This window comes from Ailuropoda melanoleuca, chromosome 13 (assembly GCF_002007445.2).
Source record: "Ailuropoda melanoleuca isolate Jingjing chromosome 13, ASM200744v2, whole genome shotgun sequence".
Lineage (NCBI taxonomy): Eukaryota > Metazoa > Chordata > Mammalia > Carnivora > Ursidae > Ailuropoda > Ailuropoda melanoleuca.
Window position 1 is genome coordinate 13,590,016 of NC_048230.1, and position 23,624 is coordinate 13,613,639.

The 23,624-nt window shown below is 38.7% G+C and overlaps 1 protein-coding gene across 16 annotated transcripts in view; it reads left to right on the plus strand.

Moving 5' to 3' along the window:
* The window catches only part of TRIM37 (tripartite motif containing 37), a 196,066-nt gene that overhangs the window by 16,149 nt on the left and 156,293 nt on the right, over positions 1-23,624 (plus strand). For 11 of the 16 annotated variants that reach the window (XR_004619770.1, XM_034641097.1, XM_034641098.1 and 8 more), the window contains 2 exons: positions 2,154-2,240; positions 21,947-22,048. Coding sequence is in view for 15 of the 16 variants with exons in the window: in XM_034641097.1 (XP_034496988.1) it covers positions 2,154-2,240; positions 21,947-22,048 (189 nt within the window). In the remaining variant the exon portion in view is untranslated. Of the gene's footprint in view, positions 1-2,153; positions 2,241-19,563; positions 20,040-20,102; positions 20,259-21,946; positions 22,049-23,624 lie in introns of those variants that run through there. The other 5 variants (XM_034641104.1, XM_019803879.2, XM_019803880.2 and 2 more) reach the window with 5 other exon arrangements.

Sequence of the window (23,624 nt, forward strand, 5' to 3'; positions counted from 1 at the left end):
TTATTTGAGGGAGAGATCACAAGGAGGGGGGAAGGGTAGAGGCAGAAGCAGACTGAGCAGGGAGCCCAACTTGGGTCTTGATCCCAGGAACCTGGGATCATGACCTGAGTGGAAGTCAGACACTTAACTGAGCCACTCAGGTACCCCCATATGTACGACTGAGCCTCCCAGGTGCCCTGAACACGCAACTCTTTATCTCAGTGTTGAGTTTGAGTCTTCATTAGTCTGCTTAATGAAGTCTAATTATTGGATAATTTAATCATAGCATCTAATCTAACAATTACATAAGCAAACGAAAAGACTTCATTTTTGAAAAACATTTAAGAAAAAAGATTTTATTTATTTATTTTATTTTTAGGCGGGGGGTGCAGAGGGAGAGGGAGAGAATCCGTGCCGAGATCAGAGCCCCACTCAGGGCTGGATTCCACAACCCTGAGATCATGACTTGAGCCGAAACCAAGAATTGAACACTCAACACCAGGTGCCCTTTTCTGAAAAACATTTTTTTTTTTTTTAAGATTTTATTTATTTATTTTACAGAGATAGAGACAGCCAGCGAGAGAGGGAACACAAGCAAGGGGAGTGGGAGAGGAAGAAGCAGGCTCATAGCAGAGGAGCCTGATGTGGGGCTCGATCCCACAACGCCGGGATCACGCCCTGAGCCGAAGGCAGACGCTTAACCGCTGTGCCACCCAGGCGCCCCATTCTGAAAAACATTTTAAGTACCATTTTGTTTTGTTTTGTTTTGTTTTTAAGTACCGTTTTTAATTAAGAACTTCTATATTTGTTTTCTGGTTCACAGCAACTCTCTGCTGTTAGAGATGCAAATCAGATACAGATTCTTAGAAAAAATTAAAAATAAAAACTGACTTTCTCTTTTTCTTCTGTTTCTATTCCAAAAGTATTTCATTATAAAGATAGAATTTTGATAATCACAAAGCATTCCATTCTAGTTTAGGCCAGTAATGAGAGAAATTATTAGATATAAAAGCTTTAGTATATCTCTAATACTCTATCTGTTCAATTTGACCGCTTCTGACTTCATTTTAACTTCTGAGAGCCATTTTGTTTTACTCTACCCTCCAAAGTAGGACTCTTGGTTTACCTTTTGTATAACGAAAAGTATCTGTATGTCATTTCTCATTAGACCTGGTAACTACTTATAACAGTTTTTGCTAGCTTTTGTTCTTTCCACTAAGGCTTCAAAATTTCAAGAACAAATATTTAGTCCAGAGCCTAAGCCCATGGTAAAGTCTGAACCCTCTCCCCAAAGCAGTCTTCTTGGTTGTCAGCTAGGAATGGGGAGACCATCCCTGAGGAAACCCTGTTTTGCTTTCCATAGTAAACTCAAAGGATCATGATTGTTTCCCTGATAAATTCAAGGTAGCACATGTTTAAGATTATGTAAAAGATGCAGAATTTCCAAAAATTAAGAATACTTTATACCACTTTTAGAGATACACTGCTTTTAACACTTTGATCTATAGCCTTTCCTACTTTTCTGTATGTATGCACACACGTATTTTACAGCCTGTGGCAGTTTTTCCCTTTTTTTCTCCCTTTGGGGTTTACTGCAGATCAAGGTCCCATGCTGGGACCTCAGTACATGGGTAATTTAGACTGCTATTCCTGTAGTGTATGTAGCTTTCCTTGTGTAATTCACATCTCTTTAAGTTCTCTAATTTTGGTCTGTGTGGGAAATACTTCTAGTTCTTTGTTTAATGGGGTTGCAGATAATGGTAAAATTGCAGGTATCCCTGAAAACAAATTTGTTCTGTGTTTTAGCTTGAACATTTTCTACCAAAGGTAGAAAAACACTGCCTCACTGATAAGAGTGTGAAGCCTGGGAATTTTGGAAACCATTGTTAATTCTTGTTTTGATATGTGACTGTGGTTGCTTGGTGTCTTAATTTTAAGAAATGCAAGAGAAACAACTTTCAAAATATTAACTTGTTTTTAAATTTTTAATAGAGTTTGGGTATTACAGATGATGGAGGTTTTATATACTTTTCTATTTCCATCTTTCCAAAATTAGTATATTTCACATTATTGAAATACTAAAAAATAAAAGGAAAAAAGAAAGAATAGTTAACAGTATCATGTTTATTAATATGTCTTTGGTTCACAAAAAAATTATTTGTGCTGATCTTTAGTTCCAGAAAGCTGACTCTGATCTGGATTACATTCAGTACAGGCTGGAATATGAAATCAAGACTCATCATCCTGATACAGAAGGCAAGGTAATCCGCCAAAGAAATCTATTTTTAACAGATTATTTTATTAAAAGATTTTCTGATAGTATTTCTAATAGTAGTATATTATATGTTAAATTAATAAATACTAAATTTATAGAATCTTAAAATATTTTTGTGTTTGGAAGCTTGGTCACAGCATAGTAGAGAGATTATTATACCCATAGTCAAGGAAATTTGTGGCTACTCTTTATTTTTTTTTAATGCTTAATCAAGAATTATTGAATCCAAGGGTACAAACCACTATGGAAGCCTCTGAAATTCTGAGAGAGAATATAGATATCTGTAGAAGAGTTGTTAAATAAGAAGGGAGAAACCATGGCAGTCGTGATACTCTGAGGAAGATGATGATATACTATAAATTTGTTGTAGGAACTATGATTTTTGCATAAAATTATATGCTTAGTTATTCTAACTTTAGATTGATTAGAAATATTAACTCCATTTATAAAAATTATAACTACATGTACACATGCCCATGGAGATAAAAACAAACAAATTTTTTAAAAAGATTTCTTTATTTGAGAGAGAGCGAGAGAGCTGGGGGAAAGGCAGAGAGAGAGGGGGAGAGGAGAGAGAACCTTAAGTAGACTCTCTGCTGAGCATGGAGCCCCATATGGGGCTTGATTCCACAACTCCAAAATCATGACTTGTGTCGAAATCAAGAGTTGGACGTTTGACTGAGCCTCCCAGGCACCCCAACAATTTTTTTTAAAGCAAATAATTGTTAAGCATTGTCTGTTAACATTAATTGACTACTTATGTCATTAATGTTCATCTTTGACAGCAGATAAGAAATATCATATAGTTTTGAGAAAATTTTTATGTACTTAAGAATTATTTTGGATTCAGTGGAAGTACAAATTAAAATAATGTGTTTTCCGCTCCTCATGCCCCTGTAACAACATTATCTTTTAATTCAAGTATAGTTGATACACAATGTTACATTAGTTTCAGGTGTACAGTATAGTGATTGGACAACTCTATACATTATGTTATGCTCACCACAACTGTAGCTACTACCATCTCTCACCATATAACACTATAACAATACCATAGCAATACAATTGACTGTATTCCCTATGCTGTACATTTCATCCCATGATTTTTTCATTCCATAACTAGAAGCCTATACCATGTACTGCCCTCATCCATTTTGCTCACCCCTTCATCCCCCTCCCCTGGGCAACTACCAGTTTGTTCTCATTCTGTTTCTGCTTTGTTTGTTCATTTGTTTTGTTTTTTAGATTCTACATATAAGCAAAATCATATGGTATTTATCTTTCTATGTCTGACCTATTTCGTTTAGCATAATACCCTCCAGGTCCAGCCCTGTTGTTCCAAATGACAAGCTCTCATTCTTTTCATGGTTGAATAATATTCCATTGTACATATATACTACATTTCTTTATCCATTCAACTATCAGTGGACACTTAGGTTGCTTCTATATCTTGGCTATTGTAAGTAATGCTATAATAAACGTAGGTATGCATACATCTTTTCAAAAAGTGTTTTTGCTTTCTTTTGTGTGTGTGTGTGTGTGTTTATTTTCTTTGGGTAAATGCCCAGTAGTAGTGGAATTACTGGATCATATGGTATTTCTATTTTCAATTTTTTGAGGAACCTCCATACTGTTTTCCACAGTGGTTGCACCAGTTTGCATTTCCACCAGCAGTGCCTTAAGGTTCCTTTTTCTCTACTTCCACACCAACACTTGTTATTTCTTGTCTTTTTTTTTTTTTTTAAGGTTTTATTTATTTATTTGAGAGAGAGTACAAGTGGGGGTAGGGGCAGAGAGAGAGGGAGAAGCAGACTGTCCTGCTGAACAGGGAACCTGGCCTGAGGCTTGATCTCAGGACTCTGGGATCATGATCTGAGTTGAAGCCAGATGCTTAACTGACTGAGCCACCCAGGCGCCCCTCTTGTCTTTTTGATGCTGGCCAATTTGGTAGGTGTAAGGTGTTGTCTTGTTGCAGTTTTGATTTGCATTTCTCTGATGATTAGTGATATTGAGGATTTTTTCATGTGTCTGTTGGCCATTTGTATGTCATTGTCATGATGCATGAGATCATGACCTGAGCTGAAATCATGAGTTGGATGCTTAACCCACTGAGCCATCCAGGTGCGCCTGGAATTGTTTTCTTTATTTCTCTTTCTGTTGTTTCATTATAAGTATATAGAAATGCAATAGATTTCTTGGTATTAATTTTGTGTCCTTCAACTTCATTGAATTATTACTTCCAATAGTTTCTTGGTGGAACGTATAATATTATGTCATTTGCAAATGACATTTTACTTCTTCCAATTTGGATGCCTTTTATTTATTTATTTATTTATTTATTTATTTATTTATTTGTCTGCTGTGGTTAGGACTTTCAGTACTATGTTGAATAAAAGTGCAAGAGTGGACATCCTTGTCTTGTTTCTGAGCTTAGAGGAAAAGCTCTCAGTTTTTCACCATTGAGTATGATGTTAGCTGTGGGTTTGTCATATATGCTCTTTATTATGTTGACGTATGTTCCCTCTAAACTCACTTTGTTGAGTTTTTATCATGAATGGATGGTGAATGTTGTAATATACAATATGCTTTTTCTGTAATATTGAGATGATGATATGATTTTTCTCCTTCATTTAGTTAATTTGGTATATCACATTGATTCATTTGCGGATATTGAACCATCCTTGCATCCCTGGAATAAATACTATTTGATTGGTGAATAATCCTTTTAATATACTTTTGAATGTGGTTTTTGATACATTGCTGAGGATTTTTCCATCTATGTTCTTCAGGGATATTGGCCTGTAGTGTTCATTGTTTTTTGTAGTGTTTTTGTTTGGTGTTGGTATCAAGGTAGATTTTGCCTTGTAGAATGTATTTGGAAGCTTTTCTTCTTCTGTTGTTTGGAATAGTTTGAGGAAAATAGGTATTAACTCTTTAAATGTTTGGTACATTCACCTGTGAATCCATCTGGTCTTGGACTTTGGTGGGAGTTTTTTGTTTCTTTGTTTTTAAGATTGATTTATTTATTAGAGAGAGAGAATGAGAGCAGAAAGAGAAGGAGAGAGGTTTTTTGGTTTTTTGTTTTTTTTTAAAGATTTTATGTATTTGAGAGAGAGAGTGCCCCTGTGTTGGTTTTTTCTTTTCCTTCATCACTAGCACTATCATTACCCAAGCACATTTTGTATATTCTTATGACCTATCATAAATGATCACCCACTTATAATAAATAAACCCCTAGGGAATTGAAGTGTTACAGGCACAAAATTATATAAAGTGCAGCTAGTTTACAGACACTAATATAATAAAAGAACACAGTGGCTCCCAAGAAGCCAGTCACTCAAACAAAACAATCTATGTGCACAGTCCTTTTTCCTGTGGTCTGGTGGTTAGTTGTAAAATCTAGTTATCCTGAATTCATCATTGCCATATCAAGTTTATTAGATCCAGTTAATGTCACAACAATATGTTGTATAGTAATTGCCTAATTACCCTATCCTAACTCTTAGCTCTGTGGCTGTTTATTCCTTATGCCTTGTTCACCAATTCTTTCTTTTCCTAGATTGGTAGATCATGAAGGATTTGTATACTGGCCGCATTTTTTCCTATGAATTTTGTTCCTGTCACATTTTTTTCCCCTATGAATTTGTGTTTGGGGAATTCATCATTCTTCTGATTTATATGTATAGGTCTCTGGGAAGTTCACAACTGAGCTCCATTCTAGATATGTATAAGGTCATTTATATTTGCATAATCTACTGTCACCTCACAGTTGATCTCCTCTACCCTCATACCAATTTTCCTCCCAACTTTAAACTTTTATTTTTGTCAAATTAATTTTTGTAAATAGTTTGAAAAGTCACAGAAGTATAAAGCATGTAGTTAAAGAGTAACTTCTTGTTTCATACTTTACCACCCCCAATTAGGTCACCACTTTATTTTGGCATCTCTTTGTATTTGCTTCCATATTTCTAAATAGTATGCTTGTGTTGCTATTTTTCCCCCCCATCTGAAATTGAATTCCTGGATACTGGGTATTCTAGTTCAAATCCGAGATCTGCATTGTGATTTATGCAAATCAGTTAACCTCTGTCCTTAGTTTCTTTGTCTACAAAATGGGGATATTACTATCTGCTCATAGATATAAAGTAGTAATATATATAATGTATTTAGAACAGTTTGGTTCAGAGTATGTACTATATTTTAGCTGTTGTTATTAAAATAACTACTTGTTATGGAAGATAAAGATTAGATACTTTACTACCCATACTTACCGCCATCTTCACAATTTCTTATTATATCCATATTCAGTGTTTATATTATCATGACTTAGTCCACCTGGGCTGCTGTAACAAAATACTACAGACTAGGTACCTTATAAACAACAGAAAGTTAGTTTCACAGTTCTGGAGGTTGGAAGCCTGTGATCAGGGTGCCAGCATAGATAGGTTAGGGCCCTCTTCTGGGTTACAGACTTTTTGTTGTATGCTCATAGCAGAAGGGGATGATCTCTCTGGGGCCTCTTCCATCAGAGTACTTATCTCATTTATGGTGGCTCTGCCCTTATGATGTAATCACCTCCCAAACAACTCACCTCCTAATTATATCACTTTGGAGGTTAGGTTTCAACAAATGATTTTGACGCTGGCTCAGTGAGAAGAGCATATGACTCTTGATCTCGGGATAATGAGTTCAAGCCCCATGTTGGGTGTGGAGATTACTAAAAAAAATAAACTTAAAAGAAATTTTTAAAAAATGAATTTTGGAGAAATATATTCAGACCATAGCAGTTATTACTGTGCAAATATTGCTTTTATCAGTTTACTATGTTTGCTTTCCCTTTTTTATACAATTTGTTTTTCTGGAGCTAATAATTGTTTTTCTTTTTTCCCTTCAACTTGCTTAGTTTTTCTATGGATGTATCATTATTTCAGTCAGACTTTTTTTTTTTAAGATTGATTTATTTATTCAAGAAAGAGAGTGTGCAAGCCAAGGGAGGGGTAGGAGAAGAGGTAGAGAATCTCAAGCAGACTCCCAGGTGAGCACAGAGCCCAATGTAGGGCTTGATCTCAGGACCCAGATTATTATAACTTGAGCCAAAGTCAAGAGTTGGATGCTCAACTGACTGAGCCACCCGAGCACCCTAACGTCAGACTTTTCTAACAGAACTGTAAAACTCTTGTCAACATTGTCAGACACATCACATGATCCCTGAGTTTCATTTTCTTTCACATCCCTCCCAGTGCTATGTATCCTGCTCTATAGACCTCCTGTGTGGCTGTGCTTCTGGACCATCATTTCAGTAATTCCCTTTGCTTTATTCCTGGTTTGGATCACATGTCTCACTCTTTCATGGTTCATTTCCTTGATCAGGTGAAGCATATCCTGAGGAAGAGTACATAGAAAGCTAACTTTTTGAGATATTGACTGTTTGGAAATGCCTTTATTTAACCTTTATTAATCTTTTAGTTGATGGATGGTTGGTTGAGTATGGATTTCCAGATGAGGTTATTTTCTCTTAATTTTAACGTCATTGTTTTGTGTTTTTTTTTTTTCGCTTCCAGTGTTCCTGTTGAGAAATTGATGCCATTCTAATTGTGTTTCTCTTCTTATTTTACCCTCCCCCCTTCCTGAATCCATCTTTCTTAGAAATTTCAGAATATTTTATCCATGCTGTAAAATTTTATGGTCATTTTATGGTTATGGTATAGTTTTTCTCATTCATTTGAAATCTCATAACTTCACTTACCTTTTATATTCATAAGAAAAGAATATTCAGAGGAAAACCTCTTTGTGTTTTTTTCCGCCAGTGAAATATTGAACCTCCTGGATCTATTCTCCATTTTCTTATCTTTTCTTTCCTATTTTCATTTTTGTGTTTCCCACCCCCTATCTTTTCGGACTTTTTGGACCGTATTTTTCAGTTTCTACTGTATTTCTTTATCCAATACAATGTCTAGGATCTAGAAACATGTTGGGAAATATAGCTCTGAGGGTCAGAGGTCTCAATATCATTGGGGCATACACTGAGTATATACCCAAGAAGGCATCTGATATACACATTCCTTTATATACCGTGCGATACAATTGGCATCATCTGTTATTCCTTTGCTCATATCAAATACACAACTAAGATCTTTTTTTTTTTTTTAAAGATTTTATTTATTTATTCGACAGAGATAGAGACAGCCAGCGAGAGAGGGAACACAAGCAGGGGGAGAGGGAGAGGAAGAAGCAGGCTCATAGCAGAGGAGCCTGACGTGGGGCTCGATCCCACAACGCCGGGATCACGCCCTGAGCCGAAGGCAGACGCTTAACCGCTGTGCCACCCAGGCGCCCCAGCTAAGATCTTTTAAATGTTTTCATGGGGTCTCTCTTTTGTTCCTTTCCTGCTTCTATTGCTCATGCTATAGGTCTTTTTTTTTTTTTTTTNTTTTTTTTTAATTTATTTGACAGAGATAGAGACGGCCAGTGAGAGAGGGAACACAAGCAGAGGGAGTGGGAGAGGAAAGCAGGCTCACAGCAGAGGAGCCTGATGTGGGGCTCGATCCCACAACGCCGGGATCACACCCTGAGCCCAAGGCAGACGCTTAACCGCTGTGCCACCCAGGCGCCCCCATGCTATAGGTCTTGATCACTCCTTGCAGAATTATTTCAACAGTCTTTAAGTTAGATTTTCTCTTCTTTTTCCCTTCGTGTGAGAATCATCTTTATTTACTGTTTCTATCACCAAAAACTTAAAGAAAAATCACCAAGGAAACAGGGAATAGAGGGCCATAAATTAAGTCTCTGTTATAGCCGTGAGATAGGGCCTCTGGAGATAATCTGAAGAGTAGGAAGCTGACCAAGATAGTATAGCTTTATAGAAATCAAGAGTCCATTTTAAGAAGATAGGAACAAGAAGGAAATAAGAGAGGCAGTCTAAGGAGGGGTATCAAAATTATATGCTATTTGGCAAGCCTACCTTTTGATTGTTTACAATAATTTGGCAAAAGACAGTAGTGTATGGAGTGTTAAATTGGGGAAGTGTATTATTATAGGACCTAGAAGGTTGGTGGAGGTAGAGTGAGAAGAATGAAACTGGTTTTGAAGTGACAACAGAGTCAAGAGAAGGAGTTAATTTCCCCCCAGCATAGGGAAGATCTATTCATATTTGAAGTCCGTACAAAGGGAGATGTTGTGGGGTGCCTGGCTGGCTCAGTCTGAGGAGCACGTGAGTCTCAGTCTCAGGGTTGTGAGTTCAAGCCCCAGATTGGATGTAGAGATTATTAAAAAAAATTAAATAAAAACTTCAAAAGAAAACAAAAAGGGAGATATTGAAAAGGTTATAGAAATAAAGGAAATTGAAGGTTCTGGAGGATTTGGAGATGAAACAACAATAATAGTGGTAGTGCTATGGGCTGAGCAGGGATGAGAATGTCCATAGATGTTTCCCTTTTTGGATGAAAAGGCAGTAAGATGGAGTTTCTACTAGATGTTTCTGTTTTCTTGGTATAGTAGTTGATGAGGTCTTGTGTCAAGAAGGAGTGCATGGGAATTGGAGGGGGTGGAGAATGTTTAGAATAGTGAGTATTACAGGGTTTGCTAAGGAACCATCTGGGAATGAAAATTACCAAGTGGCAGAAAGGACCCTTTACAAATGTCTTTTATGGAATAGTGATTATTTATATTCTAAAATGAATTTGAAAAACCAATGTAACTTATAAAGTTGCTTGAGTTGGCATGAATTTGTATAGTGAGGTCAATTAATTGGTACTTCTGCATACGTTAGCCCTATGACAGTATGTTTAAAAATTTTATGATAAATAGTTTTAAATTATCTTATTCTTTAAGAACAAGTCAAAATAGTTCCTTTAATCACCTTCTGAGTAGTATTTAGAATTGTATTGTTAAAATACCATGTAATTATTGTGAAATATGTATCAAATGTTATGTATCTTATGTGATTTTTTTTCTAATGTGACCTTATTTGCTTATTTAAATATTGCTGTTTTGTGTGCATGTGTGGGTTATTTCTGTACCTAAGCTTAAATTTCCTTGAGAATAGGATCTAGTTTTATACTTTTTTCCCCTCCTATCCTCTGTTACAGAGTTGCATAATTAAATATTATGTTCAGTTAAATGGATGGTAGAATTAAGTGGATAGTGTTGTATATATTTTAATTCTTAGAAGAAGCTTAATTTTTCCTTTTCACGATTTAATATATATATATATTTTTCCTGATATAGAAGAATCCAGTTACACTCTTAAAGGAATTGTCAGCAATAAAGTCTCGATATCAAACTTTGCATGCACGCTTTAAACCAATTGCTGCAGAGCAGAAAGAGACTAAGAACCGCATTTGTGCTACTGTCAATAAGACTATGGCCGTGATACAAGAACTACAAAAACAAACAGACCTGGAGGTAACGGTTTCAATTGACAAGTTGGATTTGTAGAGTTTTTCTGGGTTTTTTTTTGTTTTTTTAAAGATTTTATTTATTTGTCAGAGAGAGCACACAAGCAGGGGGAGCAACAGAAGGAGAGGGAGAAACAGACTCCCCACTGAGCAGGGAGCCTGATGCAGGGCTCATCCCAGGACTCTGGGATGATGACCCGAGCCGAAGGCAGATGCCCAGCCGACTGAGCCACTCAGGCACCCCAATTCAGAGGGTCTTTTTGAAAGATAAATCCCCATTAACTTTTGAGATTCAGCAGTTTGAACTGTTGATAGAAATGAGATTTTCTTGATTCCTGAAGTATAACAGCTCTTTTGTTTTAAGATAAGCATGTGGGGGCACCTGGGTGTCTCAGTTGGTTAAGCATCTGACCTTTGTTCAGGTCATAATCTCAGGATCCTGGAATTGAGCCCTGTATCGAGCCCCACATTACATGGGGTCTGCTTGTCTCTCTGCCCCTCCCCCTGCACTTGTGTTCTCCCTCTCCCTCTCTCTCAAATAAATTAATAAAATCCTTTTAAAAAATTTAAAAAAATAAGTATGTGGACTTGACATGGTTAATAAAGAGGTGTGCTATCTTGGATTATATAGTCATGTTAGAAGAGAAAACTTGCTGATGGTTATTAAATCTACCAGTTTTGTAGTTCCTGTAAGAACTAGTGAACTGAGAAGTGGAAAGCATCTCTATCAGTGTTTTAGTTTTCTTTTCTTTTTTTATTTTTTTAATTTTTTTTTTAAAGATTTTATTTATTTATTTGACAGAGATAGAGACAGCCAGCGAGAGAGGGAACACAAGCAGGGGGAGAGGGAGAGGAAGAAGCAGGCTCACAGCAGAGGAGCCTGACGTGGTCGATCCGGTAACGCCGGGATCATGCCCTGAGCCAAAGGCAGATGCTTAACCGCTGTGCCACCCAGGCGCCTCTAGTTTTCTTTTATTAAATTGGGTTGGTGAGCTTGGGTAAGCCTGACTTTCATTCTTTCCCTCCATTCCCCATCCCCTTCTGATTTCATGTGAAAATCCTTGTAATTGTGAGCCTCTATCATTGATTGTGTAAAACTCTTCAGATATGATGGAGTTAAAAAAAAAAAACCAATGTGACCTACTGACCTAGGCAGTGTGATCTTAAATAGCCTAGGGAAGGATTTGGTAAAATTTTCATTTACTATTAAGGCAAAGTTGAGGGCTTTCAAAAGAAAAGATAGCGTGTATGTAGCTGGAATCAGAGTAGGGCTTAATTATATGAACAAAAGATGGCCAATAGGTTATTTCTGGTGTCAGCTCAAATCAACTGGTAATAGCTTCTTAGAGTGCTGTATTGAGGAACTGTATCTGGGCATTACACAAAAGCTATCTGCTATGGGCATGCATACATGATATTTAGATATATATATTTAGAGAGAGAGAGCACAAGAAGGGGGAGCGGCAGGCAGAGGGAGAAGCAGACTCCCCGCTGAGCAGGGAGCCTGAAGCGGTGAAGCAGCGTTTGATCCCAGGACCCTAGGATCATGACCTGAGCCAAAGGCAGACACTTAACTGACCGAGCCACCTAAGCACCTGAGCTTAGAGTTTAAAGGACATGTAAGGTAGACCTCATAATGGAAGTATAAAATGAGGTATATCAGTCATAGGGACAGAACTGTGAGAATACTTAAGAAAGCCAAAGGCTAGATTAAGTCCAGGCTTCTGAAATTTTCTGAAATAACCAAAAGGGCCTTTAAAATTATTTTGGGAACATGAAGAACAAGAATTGGATAAGCCTATTTAGGGCAAATGGTGCTTTGTTTATGTATAGACAACAGAAAGCAAATAGAAAGTAAAGCTGCTCAGGTATTATCTTGCTATAATCTTTATCAAGGTGCATAGTTTTTCACTTGCAATGATAGAAAATATATTTGAATTGATAATATTCAAAAATAGCACATGGATTGATAATACTAAAAAATAGGGAGATGAGAACAGAAAAGGAGGTGAAATGAAGGGAATACATATTAATTTCCTTATCTTTTTAGTTAATATGAAGACATTAAGGTATATTTATTTTTATTTTAGAGAGTGAGAGAGTGTGTGAAGCAGGGAAAGGGGCAGAGGGAATGCTGGGCTCTATCCTCCCTCCTGGAAATCAAGACCTGAGCCAAAACTGAGTCGGATGCTGAACTGACTGAGCCATCCAGGCACCCTAAGACATTAAGGTTTGAATATACTTAATTATAAAGCTGACCACCAAAANGCGCCCCCAAAAAAAAAAAAAAAAAAAAAAAAAAAAAAAAAGACCAGGTTTGTTCCAAAATAAAAGTTAGCAAAACAAACCCCTAAAACAAAATTCAAAAGGCATTAAAAATAGAATGGGGTGCCTGGGTGGCACAGTCAGTTAAGCGTCCAACTCTTGGCTTTGCCTGAGTTTGTGATCCCAGGGTCATGAGACTGAGCCCCCCACCTTGGGCTCTTATTATTGGTGTATCCCCTCTTAGAGAATCTTAAGATTCTCTACCCCCCCTTGTGCACACTCTCTCTCAAAAACAAAAAACAAAGAATGTGTGATATTTCACTGATGCTCTGAAACATTTTTATTAAGGAAGAAAATTTTCTACAAGCTTTAGATTGGCTAATTCCTGGAAAAATTCTTTTGAAAGTTTATGAAATAGATGGTCTGAAATCTCCTGAACAGTTATCACGAAGGGAAACATGGATTCACAGAAAACAAAGTCTCTTTCCAGAACCATTTCCTGTTTTTGAGATAGAAGAGGGACCTTCTGGGGGCACGAGAGTGGCTCAGCCGTTAAGCGTCTGCCTTCAGCTTGGGTCATGATCCCAGGGTGCTGGGATCGAGCCCTACATCGGGCTCCCTGCTCAGTGGGAAGCCTGCTTCTCCCTCTCACACTCCCCCTGCATGTGTTCCCGCTCTCGCTGTCTCTCTCTGTCAAATAAATAAATAAAATCTTAAAAAAAAAAAAAAGAGGGACATTCTGTAACAATTTGATTTGCAATAAGGCATATAATTGTTTTTCATTTTATCCATGTGAACATTTTTGGTAAATGTTGGCTTAATTAGCCAAACCAGCTGGGCAGCCCAATTGCCACATGTGGCTATATAAATTAAAGTTTAAAGTAATTAAATAAAATTAAAAATTCATTTCTCCATCTACTGATTAGACAGCACAGATACAGAATATTTTCAGTATCACAGGAAGTTCTACTGGACAATGGTGCTCTAGAGACTCTTTGTAGGTATGGTGTGTTCCAGATTTGGCAGTCTCTCCAGAGATGACCTATATAGTTAGGCAGAGTTGTAACTATTTCATTCTTCATGTTGTACCTCCTTTCCCCATTAACCCTTTGTTTTAGCTAGCCTGTTGGTTAGTGCTATGTGGAAGTCCTTTATAATCTTCCTTTTGGCTTTTCTTTGTCCCTGTGCTTTTGCTCCTCCCTGCTTTTAGTGGATACTGTCTGCTGGGTTGTTCTCTCAGCGTCTGTTCTCCCTTGCTGCCGAATAGGATACCGACTTTCTTGAGACATGTGCCATCCCTCACTTGTGCCTGAGGCAAAGTTGGTGCTTTCCTCAGCTTCCTGGGGTTGTATCTGATTGGCAAGAGGAATGGATTTTCCTTTAACTAATGTTGGTTCAGGAATGGCTTTGTAACCTGTATGACATGTGAGGAGGGAAAGTTTGGAAGTAGGAAGTTAAGAGTTTGCTCACTGCTGAGAGACCTGTGGGAAGAGAAAACTCTTCTAAACATTGTGTATAGATGTGATGCCTAGCACTGCTCATACCATTTTTCCAATCGTCTTGAGAATAAAGCCACCAGCAAGCATATTAGATAAGGGAAAAAACTGAGTCTTTACATTGAGCTGCTGAATAAGCCAGTCCTGTATTTTTTGTGCAATGATAATAAATTATCTGTATTTTTTGTGCAATGATAATAAATTTTCTTATTATTAATCCATTTTGAAATGTGTTCCTGTTACTTGCAGCTAAGAACATCTCCGTCATCCTTCAAAATTTAGCTCAAGTCTCCACTTCTGAGGAAACTTCCAGACTATTTTGTTCACATTTCTTTTTCAAAATGCTTTTAGAATATGGCATTCAAACGTGACTTCTTTAGTTTTGTTAAATTACAGTCCTTAAACTCTTTGATTTATTGGTCTTATTTCTTCAACTTAATTGCAAGTTCTTTGAAAGCTCAGACATTAAAAGTACCTTGTATATAGATAGCCAAATATCTGTTTTTTCCCTGCCTTCCTAAATTTGTGATCATAGATATAGTATGACTTTATGGAAACATAAAAAAGCAGAAGTTAACGAAATTAAACATGTTTTAAAGATTTTGAAATAAAGATTTTGTCATTTGCTTTCTAGCTGTTGCCACTGAGTAAAGAAGAGAAAACTGCGGCAGAGCAATTAAAATCTTTCATGTCAGACTTATGAAGAAATGAACTTGCAAAAGGGAATTCTGATGGAGAAGAGATCCATTCCAGAAAGATATAGGAAGATGTCTTGTTAGCACTTGATGACTAGAGGTGGGGGGATGGAGAAGAAGATTTGATTGGGGTGACTGGATAATGATGCCTTTCACAAGAGAGGATACTATAAGAAGGGCAGATATTATAGGAAGTTTAGCCAAAAGGATGGAATGGGAATAAAGAGATTTAAAAATATATATGCACACACAGTCTTATAATTTCAAGCAAGGAAGTCACATAACTCTATTTGGTGTCTGTTTTTGTGTAATTGGGATAACATGGATGTCCTGGCCTATCATGAAAGGATATATGTACTATTAGTCAGATGTGAATGAGCATGCTTTGGGAATTAAAGGATAGAAAATATATTTGTATTAATTATATATATGTATATAATTTTACTTTTGAAAATTTTGATTATAGAGAATGGTCACATTATTGATGAGACTGCTAATATGTGACCTATACTCCTGCACAAAAGCTAACTTCAGTAATTATAATTTGGTTTTAGCCTCACTTTTTTTCCTATTCCTTCTTCCTGCTAATGTTGAGCAACATGAACTGTGCTTTCAAATGCTGTTTTAGACTGTCCCTATAGTATATCAATACTACCTTTGTTCTCCTTTAGCCTGTATTACTGTAATTGTTCATTCTATATGAAAGCTGAGAAACTGAAGTCAGAGGATCACTGGCAACTCCTACTTGCCAGTGTGTGTGTGTGTGTGTGTGTGTGTGTGTGTGTGTGTATTTCCTTATTCATTTTTATTTTATTTTATTTTTTAAATTTTTTTTAAAAAGATTTTTATTTATTTATTTGACAGAGATAGAGACAGCCAGCAAGAGAGGGAACACAAGCAGGGGGAGTGGGAGAGGAAGAAGCAGGCTCATAGCGGAGGAGCCTGATGTGGGGCTTGATCCCACAATGCCGGGATCACGCCCTGAGCCGAAGGCAGACGAAGGCAGATGCTTAACCGCTGTGCCACCCAGGCACCCCTCCTTATTCATTTTTAAATAATGATTTTTAAATAACTATTGGCAATAAGGTAATCATAGGGACAGATCTTGATACAAAGATGTTAATCACAGGGTTATTTATACTAGCAGTACACACACATATCTGGCTAATGGCGGGTAAATAGGAAAATAAATCATGGTGTATCCATACAATAAGAGGTGAAGCTGCCAGTAACTTACTACTGTTAATGTTCTGGGAAATGCTGAAGTTATGCTAAATGGGGGGGAGGGGAAGCAGAGATTGCAGTTTTGTAATTAAGATTGGGCTTTGGAGTCTCAGATGTAAATAGCAGGTTTTAAATTCTAGCTATGTGATCCTGAGCAAATCACTTAACTTCTGTGTCTCGGGATGGCTGGAAGCACAATGAAATGGTAAAGTGTGTGAGTTTGAGTAGTAATCCTTTAGTGAATGTTTCTGTATATGTAATAAAAATGAGGCATTGAAAAGACTAGGAAAAATGCTTCAAATGTTAGTTCTGCAGGTTATTGAATTATACTTTCATATAATTAAAAATTTGTTATGAGCATTTTACTTGTCATTGACCAACTTGCAATAGGTGATAAACAGGGTTGGGAGAGTAGCTTCAGTCGAAATTGTACTGTGTAGTTTGAATATTTAAAGAACAGAAACCCCCCCCTTTTCAAATATCAGAGAAATAAGTCACACTTCAGTAACATTTTCTTCAGTACTCCGGCAGTTAATATTAAGGAAGTTTTTGTCCTGGAATGGCTCTGGGATGTGATGTTGATTGGTGGAATTAAAAAATAGTAACACAAAGAGGTCATAACATGTTCCTGGAGTTTTTCCTCTGTGACTTCTTTCACAGTTGTCTTCTAAATGTTGGTTCTTTCCCTCAGCCCCCTTGAAACTGTTCTCTGTGTACTTCTGTATATATTCATTTGTTTCCCAAGCTTCATTTATTGACTCTTTGTGGGTGATTCCCAAATATAACTTCTTCCATTAGATCTAGATCCATATTTCCAATAAAAATGTCTACCTGAATATTCAAATTGATCATGTCCAGAGTACTTATTGATTTTGTCAATGGCCACTGTTCTGTTAACTGGAATTAAAAAGTTTGCATCCCTTTATCTTCTTAGTCAATAAAATCTTTCTGAAATGTTCATAGTATCCAACCTCCACTTTATCTTCACTCTTACTACCCTAATTTAGGTCTTTTATTTCTCATCTGGTTAATTATTTTCTTTTCTTTTTTTTTTTTTTAAAGATTTTGTTTATTTATTTGACAGAGATAGAGACAGCCAGCGACAGAGGGAACACAAGCAGGGGGAGGGAGAGGAAGAAGCAGGCTCATAGCGGAGGAGCCTGATGTGAGGCTCGATCCCATAACGCTGGGATCACGCCCTGAGCCGAAGGCAGTCGCTTAACCGCTGTGCCACCCAGGCGCCCCTGGTTAATTATTTTCTATGTGACTATAGTGTTTTTATGTCTTAAGTTGTAAGAGAAATTAATTTTAATACAAATTTACTTTAGGAAATTAAAAAATATAAGTATGTCTATTCTCCAAAGATTATCTGCAGTCTTCTCATATGTTTGTACATATATACAAATTAAAAATAATTTTTTTTACAAAAATAAGCTGATACCATACGTTGTACTGCAGCTGCACTTAAGTTTTTTCCCTTGTAAATATATTTTGGATATTTTCATGACACACATCTATTCTTTTGAACAGCTGTAATCCAATATATGGATTAACCATGATTTTTCAATTTTCTTATCAATAGGCATCGATAGGCACTGTATAATAGACAAGTTAGATTTATCCGGGTGGGGGTGGGTTAAGGCAGCTAGGTGGGCCCTTAAGGAATTCTGATGGAACAGATCACAGGTTTCCCAACTCCATGTGGTAGCTTAGCATCCCTCCAACTAAATTCTTTTTTGCTTAAGTTAGCCAGAATCTGACTTTGTGGTTGCAACCAATGACCCCTAATTGTACAGGTTTTCCAGTTTTTCACTATTAAGAACTACTGAAATAAATTTAAACATCTTTTGGGTTGGGCAAATATATCTATTAGTACAAGAACTTAATATTTATCACATGTAGTAATTTGTCTTATTTTTTTCACTTCTCATTACTTTTTTTTTTTTTTTAAGATTTTATTGACAGAGAGAGACACAGCGAGAGAGGGAACACAAGCAGGGGGAGTTGGAGAGGGAGAAGCAGCCTTCTGGCTGACGATGGGGGGCTGGATCCCAGGACCCTGGGTTCATGACCTGAGCTGAAGGCAAGCGCTTAACAACTGAGCCACCCAGGTGCCCCTCTCAGTACTCTTTGAATCCCAAGTACAATTCTGTGTTCCACAAATAATATTTTTAATTCAGGTAAAATTCACGTAGCAAAATCAACCATTAACCATTATTAAAGTGTACAATTGAGGGCGTTTTAGTACAAATGGTGGCATGCAAACATTACGACCATAAGTAATGTCTAGTTAAAGAACTTTTCAGTCACAGATTAATCTTACTAAATTACATTCCTGCCCATGCCTCCCGTAGTAAAAAGGAAATTGTTGCCCACTATAAGAAAGCCCAAATCCTTTGATACTTAAGAACTTCTTTCTAGGTTATTGTTGATTCTTTTTACATGTGCACTCTAGATTGGGTTAAGTGTAATAGTTTGCAATAAATCAGAAAGTTAAAATTAAATACAAATTAAGAATTTGATGTAAGCCCTTTTTCTCACACATTCAATTCCTGCAATCTTTAGACCTCCCATGACAGAAAATTGTATAAAGAAGACGCGAACATAGGAAAGCTGAACACAGTTCTTGCACTTTCCGTAGCCCCATAGTGACAGCTCACCTCGGGCGGCTAGAGATGCAATGTGCAGAGGTGTGGATCTGACCTCTACAGTTTGGTTCCATTCTCCCAACCCTGAGATGAGAAACTACACCGCTCTAAGCTTCACAATCTGGAGGTTTGAGTCAGTGGGGCGGCTCAAAACCTGAGAGCCTGGACTTCCTTCCAGGGAAAGAACCACTAGCCACTAATCCTATACACCACGGTTTCTCAAAGGTGCGGGCCACAAGCCACCGGGCCAAATCAGCGAAGACGTTTATTTCGTGGAACAGCACCCTAGAATCACGGAGTCCGAATACCTAGGGGTGTGGCTGCGGAGTCAGCTTGCCACCAGCACTTCAGGTGGTTCCAGTCCTTGGCGCGCTAAAGTTCGAGATTAGTGGAGCGCTGCCCTTCCCGGGGAGTGGGGGTTTGGAGGGGCGACGCAGACATAAGCGCCAAGCTCTCAGCCGCCTGCGCTAGACTGGGGCCAAAGGCACGCGGCCCTGCAGCTAGCATCCAAATCTCGTGTGCGCCCCCGCACCGCGGGAACTAAGCGCCCGCCTCTCTCTCCTCCGCGCCCCTAACGCTGCGTCCTGCGCGCATGCGCAGCGCGCCTTCCCTCGCCGCCGCGCCTTCAGCTGCCCTGGTTACCGTTGGTGTTTGCGAATTCCCTGCAGCACCTTCTCCGCGGGAGACCAGCGCCGCCGGGCTCTAGCAGCAGTTCTCTACGCGCGCGCCCGCGTCACGTGGTGCGAGGCTGCCTCGCGGTTGCTGGCGGGCGGCTTAGCGGTGAGGAAGGAGCTGTGGCCACCGCTCGCCTCTCCCACTGCGCTCTAGGGCGGGTGCGCGGATAAATATGGCGAAGTGGGGGTAGCTGGCGCCGAACCCAACGCGATGGGGCGCGCAAGTGGGGCGGTCGTCGGAGCCCCCTGACGTGGACGCCGGGCTGTTCTTGTCGGCGATTTGATCTGGAGACCTCGGGCCGGCGCCCAGTAGGTCAGACCACAGACTCCGCGGGTCGGCTACGTCCCCGCCGGGAGCCGGAGGCAATGGATGAACAGAGCGTGGAGGTGAGGCGGGTTGGGAAGGGTGGTGGTTAGTTCCCCCCCCCGCCCCGCCACCCGCTGAGCGTTCTTTATCTGGGGCACCCTGTCCGAGTCCTCCTTCTAGTAGGGCACCCCCACCCGGACGCTGCCGCTGTGGTGAAGGCTGGCTGAGTGCGAAGGACGCCGTGTTCGAGCTGCATCCCACCAGGTGCTTTGTGTTCTGACCGTTCCCGAAGTCAGGTGGTGCGTATCCGGGCGTTTTCTGGATGTCTTGGCACCAGTACTCATTCCCAGAGGGTTTTTTTGCAAACTACAGCCCGGGCAGAGCAAAACTGCAAATTCATTAGACATGCGCTGCACTCGCTACCCGTTCTTGCGAGTTCATGCGGGGATCCAAAACTCCCTCCAAATGGAATCATTTAACCCTAACCCTCCCACCGGTACCTTTTGCAGACTTCTGTTTTTCCTAAATTGAACGAAGATCTACTTTTATTGTCCTATTTGTGATTTTCCAGAACAAACTATTCTTTTATAACTGACTCTTGTGAGTTGTGATTTCAAGTGGTAGGGATATTTGCGTAAAGGCCAGGAACATAAAGAATGCTTGTTGGACGTAATTATTTAGTAATTGTCAAATTTTGAACCTTCTTGATACTGAATCCTTGCTCCTTGGTAAGCAGCAACTATATTACTGGGCACTGCACTTGAAAGTAGTTCAACCAGTGGTCTTATTGTCCATCCCCCGCCAGCGTCTGCATCTCACAGGTTCTTTCTTGTTCTGCAGAGTCATGATTAGACTCATGAATAATTTTCTCCTTAATTCCTCATGCGAGAGTGTTTATAAAGGTTTTGTAACGTCGTCTTGGTTTAGGAGCGTTTAATTCTCTTGGGATGTAGTAAAAATAAACGTGAGTATGGTAAAAATAAACTGGAAATATACAATAACCTACATTTAATTCTGTTTTCTTGTCAGTTACTTCCTAAATGGATTCATCTGAGGCTTGCAAAGAACACTGTTTCTTCTATTTACCTAATTTTTTCTTCTTCGCAAAGCCTTCGTGGGGCTACCACTAAAATTCTCAATAGGGACAGAATCTCAGTCTCAAATAAGCTAATTGGTTGGAGCATCATGGCAGAAACCCGGATTTCTGGATTCTGAATTAGTTTCCCTCCTGGTGAAAGTATACTACCATTAGGATATGTATCTTTTCTAAACTTTTTTCTTTTTTTTTAAATTTTAAAAGCAATTCACCCCCCTTGGGGAAATTGCAGGACAAGTAAAAAGTTTATGTTGTTCACTCAATCATATAGCCCGCCTTTTCTTTTCTTTTTTTTTTTTAAGATTTTATTTATTTGAAAGAGAGAGCAGACAGAAGCAAGGGGGAGCGGCGGTGGGAGAGGGAAAAGCAGGCTCCCGGCTGAGCAGGGAGCCCAGTGCAGGGCTAGATCCCAGGACTCTGGGATCATGACCTGAGCCAAAGGCAGAAACTGACCCACCCAGGTGCCCCCACCTTTATTTTTTTTACTGTTATACATCATAAGCATTTTTTCTGTATCAAATAATTCAGGAAGTATTTCTAGGTCAATTTTTTTTGTTGTTAACTGTCTTTTAATATTTTGAAATTTGGGTAAAGCTACATTCTTGGCATTATAATTTATGCCTTAGTGGAAATATTTGTGCATAAGTCTGTGTTTGCATTTCATGTCCTTTCCTTAACCGTTGTGAAGCTTAGAAAAGAGAAAGCACTTTTTCCAAGGGACGTCCTGAGGCACCCTGGACCTTGACCAACCCAAGTACTAATGTGGAATTTATTAAAACAGATGATAACAGCTCAAAATAAATGTAAATGTTGAGGGAATAACTTTAAGCATGCTTTTTACTTTTGATTCAGTAATCTAATTCTGGTGAACCTTACATCTTTTATTTTCAGAGCATTGCCGAGGTTTTCCGATGTTTCATTTGTATGGAGAAATTGAGGGATGCACGCCTGTGTCCTCATTGCTCTAAGCTTTGTTGTTTCAGCTGTATCAGGGTAAGTTGTATTTCTTTTTGCATGCTCTTAGAATATATATGATATGTTGTAAAAATTAACCATTTTCTTTATCTTTTTAACATTTTACATTCTGTGCCCTTTTTAAAAAATGTCTTAAATGAATGTTCCTTAATAGGGAGACCATCAGTATATACTACTTAGTACTATGGAGGTGAATAATCATCAAGTGATAACTGCCATGAAATGTCTAGAAATCAAAACCCAACGTAATTTTTTTTTAAAGACTTTATTAATTTATTTGAGAGAGAGTGAATGAGAGAGAGAGCACACAAGCAGGGAGAGGGGCAGAGGGAGAGGGAGAAGCAGACTCCCCTCTGAGCAGGGAGCCCAATATGGGCTCAATCCCAGGACCCTGGGATCATGACCTGAGATGAAGGCAGTCGCTTAACCGGCTGAGCCCCCCAGGGACCCCAAAACCCACTGTAATTTTAGTATATTTACATTATTAAATAATTTAACAAGTACTTGTAAAGTGGTTGCCTGCATTGTATTTGGGGTTGAGGAATTCTAAGGTTAATGATGAAGTGCTTGCCCTGAAGGTGCTTAAATCTAAGTGAGAGAATGGACTCTGTTGATATTGAAGAAGGTATAGTGTCATAAAGAGGCACTAACAAACTTCTGTGAGACTCAGAGGAGAGAGAATTTATGCTGTTTGATGGGTAAGATGGAGAAAAAGCTAGTAATGGGTTCAGAGGCTAAGATGAGAATCCTATAATCTTATAGATACAAGAGACTTTAGAGATTAATATAATCCAATGGTTTTGAAACTGAATGTAGTTGAGCCCCTCAAACAAAATTGTGAGGAAGCCTAAGATGTGAAACAGAAGAATTTATTTTGGTGTGTTGCGGCGGGGAGGGGGTGTGGGGCAGAGGATTCAATAGCACATGTGTAGATCACAGTTGAAACCTTCCCTGCCCACATTACTCTTAGTAGGTTATGTCCTTTACTGAGAATATCAAAGCCATCTAACATGCTTTTTACCTCAAAATTTCTCTGTGGTTCCTTATTCCTGCCAAAGGAAGATAAATATCCCTTTGTCAAGAGTAATATCTGGAAGACTTAAATCATTTGCTTCCAGTCACACAGCTAGCAAATAACAGAGCTGGATTTGAATCCAGGAAGTTTGGCTCTAGAGCCTGTCTTCTTTGCCACTACATTATGTGCAGAAGACCTAGGTTTACATACCATCCTAGTTCTCCCACTCATAAACTGAGAAACTCAGTCTTTATTAGCCTTGTTTCCTCTGTCATAGAATGAGGTAACAAGATTTACCTCACAGAATGGTGGTGGCATTAAATGAGATAAGTTGAAAGGTAATTTAGAAACTGTAAAGTAGGGGCACCTGGGTGGCTCAGTCCTTAAGCATCTGCCTTAGGCACAGGGCGGGATCCCAGCGATCTGGGATCGAGCCCCACATCAGGCTTCTCCTTCTTCCTCTCCCACTCCCCCTGCTTGTGTTCCCTCTCTCGCTGGCTGTCTCTCTCTGTCAAATAAATAAATCTTTAAAAAAAAATAGCAACTAACCTGTCATTATTTGTTTTATAAACAGTGAAA